General features: G+C 44.0%; 1 protein-coding gene across 1 annotated transcript in view; it reads right to left on the minus strand.

Annotated features, from left to right (window-relative positions):
- MOK (MOK protein kinase) overlaps positions 1-10,627 on the minus strand; it is a 61,076-nt gene extending 50,449 nt beyond the window's left edge. Inside the window, exon 1 of the mRNA XM_030320020.2 lies at positions 10,423-10,627. Coding sequence (XP_030175880.1) covers positions 10,423-10,429 — 7 coding nt within the window. The 5' untranslated portion in view covers positions 10,430-10,627. The remainder of the gene's footprint in view (positions 1-10,422) is intronic.
- Positions 10,628-11,066: the final 439 nt, after the last annotated feature.

Genomic DNA, 11,066 nt, shown 5'->3' on the forward strand with positions numbered 1-11,066 from the left:
GGTGGCCGGAAGGCTCCTTCAACTACCTTCTAAAAGTTTCACAGTCCTCAAATAAGCTGTCTTTTACAATATGTTTCTCCCAATTACATGCCAAGGAATGATGCATAAGGTAAATTCAGCCTTACCCACAACCAGGTCCCAGAAAACGTAAAAAACAAACAAAACCAAGCTAGGTGATCATAGCTAACGTTGGTCGTAGCACTGACCATATGGCAAGCACCGCTTTTAAAAAATAAACTTTTAACTTCAGAATAATTTTAGATTTATGGAAAAATTGTAAAGATGATATAGAGAATTCCCATATTCTTCATGTCCAGTTTCCCTATAATTAACATCTTACATTTGGCACAATTAATAAACCCATATTGATACATTATGATTAACTAAAGGTCATGCTTTATTCAGATTTCCTTAGCTTTTACCCCATATCCTCTTTCTGTCCAGGATCCCATCTAGGACAGCACTTTACATCAGTTGTATCTCCTTAGACCCCTGATGGCTGTGACAGTTCCTCAGGCTTTTCTTGTCTTGTGACATCGACAGTTTTGAAGAGTACTGGTCAGGTATTTTGTAACATGACCTTCTACTGGGATTTGCTGTTTTCTTCTGATTAGACTTGGGTTATGGGTTTGGGGAAGAAGATCGAAGTGCTGTGGTGCCATTTGAGCACATCAATCTAGGGCCCATGCTATCAACATGGCTTGTCACTGGTGATGTTGACCCGGATCACCAGGCCGGGGGTAGTGTCTGTCAGTTACTCCACGGCAAAGTGACTTTCTCCCCACCCCCTCTGTACTGTACTCTTTGGGAAAAGTCACCGTGAGATCCTACACTTTGAGTGAGAAATAATGCTCCCCTCCTTGAGGGTGGAGTGCCCACATAAGTCATTTGGAATTCTTCCACATGGGAGCTTGTCTATTGTCATTTACTTAGGTAATACTTGATATCAGTATGGACCCACAAACACTTATTTGATACTTTGGGAGAATCCAATACTATTTATTGTGTTGCTCAACATGCTCCAGCTTTGACCACCGGGTACCCATTCAGCTGGTTCCTGTGTCCCTTTGACACGCCCCCATCAACAAAGGATCTGTTTGTTTTTGAGTATTTTCTTACTTTTTGGTACTACAGAATCTTGCGTGTTCCCTGTCTCAGTCCTAGGACTAGCCATTTCTCCAAGAAGCCTCGATGCCTTTTACAGAATGGTATTTATTCATGTTTATTAAACACCAAATCTGAGCACAAGGTGCCAGACACCATTTTACACTAAATCATCTCAACAATCCCACGCAATAGGGTACCCCATTAGCCCTATCTTACAAATGAGGTCAAGCAGCCTGCCCAAAGTCACATCAGTAAGCGGTAGGGCAGGGCTTTCAACCCGGGGAGTCTGACTCCAGAAGCCCTTTCCTGACCACACTGCCCCTGCTGTCTCCCATGAGCAGAACACTATCACAAGGTGCCGACGAAGTCACTCCGATGCACTTATAAGAGCACTGACCTTGGCAAGAGCTCATTTTCAGCATAACTGGCTTGGCTAACAAGGTCCATGAGAAAGGCAGAGTCTGGGAGCCCCGGTGCCAATGATATAGGGACACAATCTTGGTGTGAGGGGCAGCGAAAGCACGAACTCCAGCTGTGAGTGCCATAACCCTCACGACCACCGAGTACCGTCTGGTAACTTTCAAATTTCCGATACAGTCAGTCCATCAGGCAATCTGGTCACTCGGTATTCCCTGGTGTCACCTACACTGAGCAGTAGCTTCGTGCCTTTTACAACGTTAGATGCTTGTTTTACAAAGTGGGAATAACTAGGGTTTTTTTTCCTTTTTTTTTTTTTTTTTTTTTTTTTTTAAGTTTGAGAGAGAAAGCATTGCGTGCACAAGCAGGGGAGGGGCAGAGAGACAAGGAATCCCAGGCAGGCTGTGTGTTCCACGCTGAGCCCAACTCGGGGCTTGAGCTCATGACCTTGAGCTCATGACCTGAGCTGAAATCAAGAGCTGGCCGCTCAACCGACTGAGCCACCCAGGTGCCCCCGACAACTAGCTCTTAAAACCTGTTCAAGCACATCCACCAGAATGGCTAAAATTAAAAAGGCTGGAAGTGCCAAGCGCCACATGAAGATGGGGACTCAACAGATCTCTCATATGCAGATAATGGGGATGAAAAACGGTATGGCCATCTCTCTCCCTCTGTCTCTCTTCCCCGCTCGTGCTCGCTTGCTCTCTCTCTCTCAGAAAGAAAGAAAGAAAAAGCCAGCAAGCAAGCATTTGTGGGGCACCCGGGCGGCTCAGTTGGTTGAGTGTCGGACTCTTGGTTTCAGCTCAGGTCATAGATCGCGGTCTCATGGGTTTGAGCCCCACGTTGGGCTCTGCGCACCGACCACGCAGAGACTGCTCAGGATTCTCCCTCTCTCTGCCCCTCGTCCGCTCATGCTCTGTCTCTCTCAAAAATAAATAAACTTAAAAAAAAATGCATCTGTGTATTTACCAGCCTTCCAGAAGGGGAGCGACTTTCACACAGAAGTTCAATAAACTGACAAAGAAGGAAGATACAGAGGTGAACCTAGCCACATGTTTTAACACGTTTACGTCAAAAACTTAACAAAATGTAAAGGCAAACCGTAATCTGAGAAAATACGTGCAACAAATATGAGAATAGCTAATATATTTAATTGTAAAGACAAGTTACAAAAAAATACTAGTATCTTTCAAAGAAAATGGGCAAAAGAGCATAAGATGATTCACTTAAAAGATAAAAGTGGCTCGGGGTGCCTGGGTGGCTCAGTGGGTTAAAAGTCCAACTTCGGCTCAGGTCATGATCTCACGGTTCTTGAGTTTGAGTCCAGAGTCGGGCCCTGTGCTGACAGCTCAGAGACTGGAGCCTGCTTCAGATTCTGTGTCTCCCTCTCTCTCTCTGCCCCTCCCCTTCTCTCTCTCTCTCAAAAATAAACATACATTTAAAAAAAATTTTTTAATTAAAAAAAAAAAGGATAAAAGTAGCCAGTAGGGAAAACTATTGACACTTAGAGGAAAATAAAAAGAGCTGCCTTTTTTTTTTTTTTTTTTGAAAGAGAGAGAGAGAGACAGCGAGCGAGCAAGCAAGCAGGGGAGGGGCAGAGGGAGAGAGAAAGAGAATCTCAAGCAGGCTCCATGCGCAGTGCAGAGCCCGACGCAGGGCTCGACCTCACACCCTGGGATCATGACCTGAGCCGAAATCAAGAGTTGGACGTCCAACCGACTGAACTCCCCAGGAGCCCGCCCCCCCCCCTTTTTAAATAAGAGACTGTTCCATCTGTCAAACTGGCAGAGGTCCGCAACATGTGGATTCCACATAGGGGACAAGGCTGTGGTGGGGCAGCGGCCATGTGACGGCACAACTAATGGGGAAGGGAATGCGAACAGCAAGACCACCGAGAACATCTGCTACCTTGCCCAGAGACGACGGGCTTCCTGGGGAAAGGGTGTGTGGCAGACTCTCACTTTCTGAGGAATCATTCCGTATGTGTGAATATCCTGCAGTAAACACAAATTACTTGTTTAATAGGAAAAAGATATTAGAAAGAAAAGAGCCCATATCCTTTGGCTCAGCAATTCCACTTCCAGATTCTACCCCAAGGTACCAACAGAGACACAAAATTTATAGGCAGAGATGTTCTTCATGGTGCCACACCAGTAAGAATGCTAAAAACTTAAAAATCTAGTATCAACGAATGATCTAATAATACTTTCAGCCGCAAGCTGAAATGATGCTTTTGGGTTGCCCGGGTGGCTCAGTTAGCTAAGCATTTGACTCTGGCTCAAGTGATGATCTCTCAGGTCATGAGTTCGAGCCCCGCGTCTGGCTCTGTGCTGACCCCTCAGAGCCTGGAGCCTGCTTCTGATTCTGTCTCCCTCTCTCTCTCTCTGCCCCTCCCCCGCTTATGCTCTCTCTCTCAAAAATAACCATTAAAAAAAATGATGCTTTCAAATAACATTTAATGATATAGGGAAATGTTCAGGCATAATTTAGTGTTAAGTGAAAAAAGGATGGTAACCATCATGCAAATACACATACATGCAAGAAAAAGAATGGATATAAATATGTAAAATATTTTAAAGCACCTGTGTCTGGGTGGGATCAGTGATGACTTTAATTCTCCTCATTATTCTTTTCTATATTTTTCAATGTTCACAGTGAATATATATTTCTTTAAGTGTGTACGGGCATGGGCATTCTCAAGACCTTTCAGAAATCAGGGAACTCGGCCAACCGCCAAAAGAAACACGAGCTCAAAATGAACTGTCTTGAGACTACAGTAGCAGTTTAAAGGGAGACAGACGGGAAGCTTCCGGGAGGGAGGAAAACCAGTTACTTTAAAGTCAGGCTGTGGCCTGAGGTATTCGATTTGAGAAGGGAAGGGAAGTTTTACACGATAAACTCCAGTTTGTATTTCATCACAGACAGGTTAAATAGACTTACTTAAAACAAAACAGAACAGAACAAAACCAGTCAACTGTTTGCTTGAAAGTGGCTTAAGTACAAACTCGGAACGTGTGCCAACATCCCAAGCCGGCTCCAGCCCAACACGATGAGCAGGTGATAAGCAGAATCCAGGCTCCGGAGATGGCCATGGGGGATAAAAGGTCACTTATTTCCCCCACGACCCCTTCAATAGAAAGGCTGGGTGTAAATCAAGAATGAAACGCAGAGGAGAGAAAAAAGAGAAACACCTTTATGGAAAAAAAAAAAAAAAAAGAAAGAAAACCTAGGAAACGTATCTTCCTATTCTCTCCAGCAGGATCTGGCATATTTTCACAGGCCTTTAATTTAGATGAGGGACATTAAGAATACACAAAGCCCAACACCGGGCTGTGCTAGGAAAAAAAAAACAAAAACAAAAAACAAAAAATCCTGCCCCACATTAAGGGGAACAGACAAAATAAACAGTCACCAAAAAACCCCCAAAACCACCCAGCCTCGAGGACAAAGAGGAATTACCTGATATAGCTAGCTGCCTGAAAGGGCAGAAAGAGGAAGGTAGATGAGGCTGTTGGCATTAATTAAGATTCTATTCATTTTTATGAAACCAAGTCTTGTTTAAGTGGAATTTAAGCCTATTTAACGCATGAAAGTGGAGGTCAAATTCACTTTTTGTGAAAAGGGACACTCATCATGCTCAAATCCAAACATTTGTATTTTAAGCACTGCTTCTAAAGATCTTAATCAAGGCAGGTGATAGGCATCAGCTATGGGGCGTCACCAGTGGAGGGATGAAAAGAATTGGGGAAGGTTAATTACGGAGCACAACTCTCAACTAGAGTTGGAAGGAAGGGGATTCAGCTTCTAATTTCCACTCTCTTTGAGAGATTAAGTAACTCAAACCAAATTACTAAAACAAGGTCAGGAATCAAGGAAGAGGGCTGTACCCAATTAATTACTTGGTGTAGTAAACTGTGACCTGAATTACCGAACATCACGAAAACACAAAAGGACATAAAATTATTCATAAACCCATAAAAATTTTTCACTCAAATTGCAGCCTTTAACCCAGTAAGTCGACTGCTAGGAATGTATGCCACTGGTAAACATGAAGAATTACAAAAAAAACAAAACAAACAATGCTCAAACATCGTCATTGAAGAATCATCCTAGAAAGCTACACTGAAACATATTTACTACAATCCCATATAGTGTGAGGCATCTGTTTAAGAGACACACACATATTCACACATACATATACAGATACATACATCTATGTATGTACACCTATGTATCTGTATATGTACACACACACACACAATATGCAAAGATTTATGGAAGTACATCTGGGGAAATGTTAACCAGGACTGACTCTGTCAAGCAGAGGAGGGTCCCAAGACTAACTTCAAACCTTTCACTGTTTCGGTGTATCACAAAGCCAGTATTACTTTTACTTAATTTTGTTTTAATTTAAAGAGAAAAAATAAATAAAAAGTTGCTAGTTGATGCATCTATTTTAACGTTTATTTATTTTGGAGACAGAGAGAGACAGAGCATGAACGGGGGAGGGTCACAGAGAGAGGGAGACACAGAATCTGAAACAGGCTCCAGGCTCCGAGCTGTCAGCACAGAGCCCGACTCGGGGCTCGAACCCACGGACCGTGAGATCATGACCTGAGCCGAAGTCAGACGCCTAACCGACCGAGCCACCCAGGCGCCCCTAGTTGATGCATCTATTTATAAAAACAGAAGGTGAGAGGCGCACTAGGAAGGGAGAGTGACACAAGAGTATTTGAGGTTTCCTGCGACTTTGGTTCTATAAAAATACATTTATGAGGGACACGAAGCTGAAGCGTCTGCAATAACAACAGATACTTTAAAAAATTCTTTGTGATATAATAGGAAAACGGTGACTGCCTTCAGAACACATAGGGTTTTTTCTCCTTTTATAGGTATGTTTTGAATAATCCATTGAAACGTTCAGACAGTAAAAAAAATGGGTACTTGCACTAGGTTAGATAACAGTAAATTCCTTCTAAGTAAGGATCTGTCATTCTTTCCCCTTCTATACCCCTGCTTTCATCCACCGGGAGAGCAAATAAGAACTCACTTATAATTATCACTTACCAGACACTACGCTGTGAGCTTTACACAGCCGATCTCATTTAATCTTTGAAATGACCCTATAAAATAGGTATTCTTATGCTAAACAGGCACAAACAGGTTTATACTAACCAGGCTAGACGAGTGTGGAGGAGCGCCTGGTTGGCTCAGTGGGTGGAGTGCACGACTCTTGATCTCTGGGTCGTGAACTCAAGCCCCACGAGGGGTGTAGAGATTACTTAAAATGAAAGTCTTCTACATCAATCAATCTATCCATCTAAGTGTGGAGGATTTTATTTTCGAAAGATGGGAGCTTCTAGATAGCGCACGCCACAAGCTCGTCTTAGTACGTACCTATGCCACTCCTCCATCAAGAGGTGCGATCTACGTTCTCTACGCTCAACTCTGGGGGATGCGGAGGGGACGCTATGACATTCCCGAGGCTAGGTCAGAGAAGGTCATGCTGCTCCCACCTCGCACCCTTGGGACGCTGATCCTCAGAACCCAAGTGCCACCCCGCGAGGAAGGTCAAGGCACGTGGAGGCAGTAGCGTTCCAGCTGACAGGCCACGCGAAGGTCCCAGGGGACAGCCAGCGTCAGCCGCCAGACACGAGAGTGGCAAACTTCGGAGAGGACTCCAGCCCCAGCCACAATCCAGCTGCGACTGCAGGAGAGGATCCAAGTGAGGCCTGCCTAGCTGAGCCCAGGCCACCCACAGGACCACGAGAGATGAGTTTGTTGGTATCGCCAGCCACCAAGTTGGGGTGATTTGTCAGGAAGCAATAAATAACCAGAATAATGAAGAAAGAAAGGTCAGTAACCTGCGGGAGACCGCCATGTCTGCCTGGCTCTTAAGCCCATGCTCATAACAACTTTCCTGTGTTACTCCCTGCTCCCTACAACTGCACATGATGCAAAACAATAAGAAGGCCACCTTCACAGAATGCTCAATAATACATCCCTAAACACGTGGGCCTTGCCTAGAAAACAAGGTAGAAAATACACGTAGAAAACCATAAAATGAAGACCAACATGATGACCTAGCGTTCCTGACCCCACTCTGACCCCAGGCTAGGAGTCCAATTTCACCATTACTCACTTTTCCTATTCATTCTACTTCCATGACTCTGTCTCTGTCACTTCCTGTTCTGGAATATTTTTTCTCCATCGTTAAATATTTGTCAAGCATTGAATTGATCAGGATGTACACCCACGTGACAATAGGTTTCACCAGTACTCAGACTGGATTTTAAAGTAGAAGAATGAAGATGTAACACTAAACCAACTAATTGAACACTACCAACATGGCCATTTAAAAGAACATATCCAATAATACCCACTAAAAAAAAAAAAAGACAAAAAACAAAAAACAAACACCCAAAGGTTTAAAGGACATTTAAAAAATGCAAGTATTTACATACATAAAATGTTTATATGAGGGGTGCCTGCGTGGCTCAGTCAGTTAAGCATCCAACTCCTGATTTCAGCCCAGGTCATGATCTCACAGTTTGTGAGTTCAAGTCCTGTGTCGGGCTCTGCACTGACAGTGCGAAGCTTGCTTGGGATTCTCTCCTTCCTTCTCTTTCTCTGCCAGTGCTCGCTCTCTCTCTCTCTCTCTCAAAAATAAATAAAACTTTAAAAAATAAATAAATAAAATGTTTTATGTATAATACGTGTTATTTATTGTTAGAGTATACAATATATAATGCCAGCATTAACGTTTAAAAGGGGGGATAGGGGCACCTGGCTGGCTCAGTCAGTAGGGCCTGTGACTCAGGGTTGTAAGTTCTCAGGGTTGTAAGTTCAAGTCCCACGTTGGGTATAGAGATTACTTAAAAATAAATCTTGGAGCACCTGGGTGTCTCAGTTGGTTAAGTGTCTGACCCCGGCTCAGATCATGATCTCACAGTTTGCTTCGTGAGTTTGAGCCCCGCATCAGGCTCTCTGCTGTCAGCACAGAGCCCGCTTTGGATTATCTGTCCCCCTTTCCCACTTGTGTGTGTGCTCTCTCTTTCTCTCTCTCTCTCAAAAATAAATAACTTTGAAAAAAATAAATTCTTATCAAAAATAAGTAAAAGGGGGGGATGGACACATTTACATATGCTGATACACATTACATTACATATACAGATACACATTTATATAAACAGAGAGACTTAAGTGAAACTGTAAGAGTGGTAACCTCTAGCACAGGGGCAGGAAAGTCTAAGAGGCAAAAGTGAATAAATGGAATGATCAAATGATCAAACCTAACTTCAACAAAACTGGAGACACACTGACAGAGACACAACCTCACCTCTGACGTATTTTTGACCAAAATATTTAAGCTAAAGCTAATCATGAGGAAACAATCAGATAAATCCAAATTGAAGGACATTCTGCAAAATCCATGGCCTGAATTCTTAAAAAAATGTCATGAAACACACAGAAGGCAGAACAGTGTGCCAGTTTAAAGGAGGCCAAAGAGATATGACAACAAAATGCGATTTGGGCTTTTTGATTAGATGCCAGAAAAAATAAAAACACCTATAATGGATGTTATTGGGATAACTGGGAAAATTTGAAATATAGGCTGCATATTGGATAAGAGTACTATATATATCAAGATGTTGTTTGTACTGTGATTATGTAAAATGTCACTGTTCTTAGTAGATACCCACTGAATTATTAGTGGTGAAAAGTACTGATGTGCACTAACGCAAAACGCTCCGCGAAATAAACACTGTACATAATTTAGAGTGTGCAAGTAAGCAGGCACACAAAAGGCAAAATGGTGCATTTAGGTGAAAGATTTATAAACAGTCAATGAATTCTTCTTGCAACTTTCATACAGATTCAAAATTCTGACAGTAAATAGTTGGGAAGGAAAAAAGGAAAAAAATATGTGTATATGAGTCCACACTATAAGTAAAAATGTAAATAAAGCCTTTTGTAGGCCTTGTGTTCTAACTACAGCTTTGGGTGCATTAATGAAAAAGAAAAACCTGTAAACAATAGCCCCAAAGAAAATAAGAATGTCTTGTAAAGTATGAATGGGGTAAATTATTTTAAATATCTTTGTTTCACAATTTATGCCATAATCAATTACCAATGGACACTTAGAGTACAATGCAAATTTCACATTGCAAGTATACGTAATTAAATCTTTTCACGGCAAAGGAGGTCCGAATTTTTCCACACCTCTAGCAGAAATACAGATCTGTACAGTAATGTGTAAAAAAAAAAAAAAAAAAGCCCATCCAAGTTGGTTGCAGTTCAGTTACTCATAATCCACGAATCCAAGCATAGGTAAAATTTTTACCGTTACATTTTCTAGGACGACCACTTCATTTCCCAACTTCCCAGTAACACTTTCACCAAAAGGTTGTTTCAAAATCCCTATAAAAATAGTTCCAGTAAAAACACTACTGTTTGACCCCAAAAAAATAAAATAGCCCATCTTTCCTCTCATTTTCCCCTAAACCGATGTCATTAAAGGGCAGAAAGCCGCACAGTAACCGCTCACTACCTTACTGCCGAATGTTCAAGAATCCCAGTTTCAGTCCAGCGTGCAACAACAACAAAACCTTCAAAACTTGTTACATAACCTCCACACCAAAATATGCCTGGGAGGTCTGGGGCTGGGGTGGGGGGGGATCGCTCTGAGACCCCACCGCCCCCAAGCCCGCCTCGAACCCCCGGGGGCGCCGGCTTCTGACAGTCCCGGGAGGTTCGGGGTCCCCACACGCTGCGCCTTCCCGGCCTGCCGAGTGGACCCACCACCCTGGTGACCAGACCCTGCCCCTTCGTACCCTCCCAACCCCCCGACCCCCGCCGTTCGCCCTCGCGTCCCCGCCCCTCCCCGGCCCCGCTCACTCTTCATCCTGGATGCGGAAGCCGACGACAAGCCCTTGCCGACACTGGGCGGAGAAGAAAGGGGCAGAAAGGGAAGCCCCCTGGCTTCCACTCCTCTGAGGCAGGGTCCCGAACCAGGACCTCCGCGCTGGCTCCTCGACAGAGAGCGTTAGGATCCGGCCGCCATGTTGTATCGCTGTCACCCTAGCAACCATCAGGCCCCGGACGCCCAGAGGCCGCCTCCCGCGCGTGCGCAAAACACCACGTCCGCATCTGTCGGTCCAAAGTGTACGCGTGCGCAGTGCGGCCCGCCTCCTTAGTCTGGTTGCTAAGCAACCTCCCTCGCCGCTTTTGGTAAGCAATTCTCCGCCTCTGAGTGTAGGCGACCTTCCGGGATCGCTATTCCCAGCCTGCCTGAGAATTTAGCCATGTGATACCTATTGCTGGAACTGGGCTGGGGACGCGCTAAATAACTGTCAGTTGATACTGTTCCTTGCTGTCTCATCCTGCGCTTGATCATCTCCTATCTAGTCTGGAACACAGAGGTTCATTTGTAAGTTTTTCTTTTTAATTCAGCAAGCGTTTATTGAGCCCAGGGTACTGTTGCAGGCTTTGGGACTATAAAGGAGGGCAGTGTGGACAGGGTCCCTGACTTCCTGACACTT

Source organism: Lynx canadensis, chromosome B3 (assembly GCF_007474595.2).
Source record: "Lynx canadensis isolate LIC74 chromosome B3, mLynCan4.pri.v2, whole genome shotgun sequence".
Lineage (NCBI taxonomy): Eukaryota > Metazoa > Chordata > Mammalia > Carnivora > Felidae > Lynx > Lynx canadensis.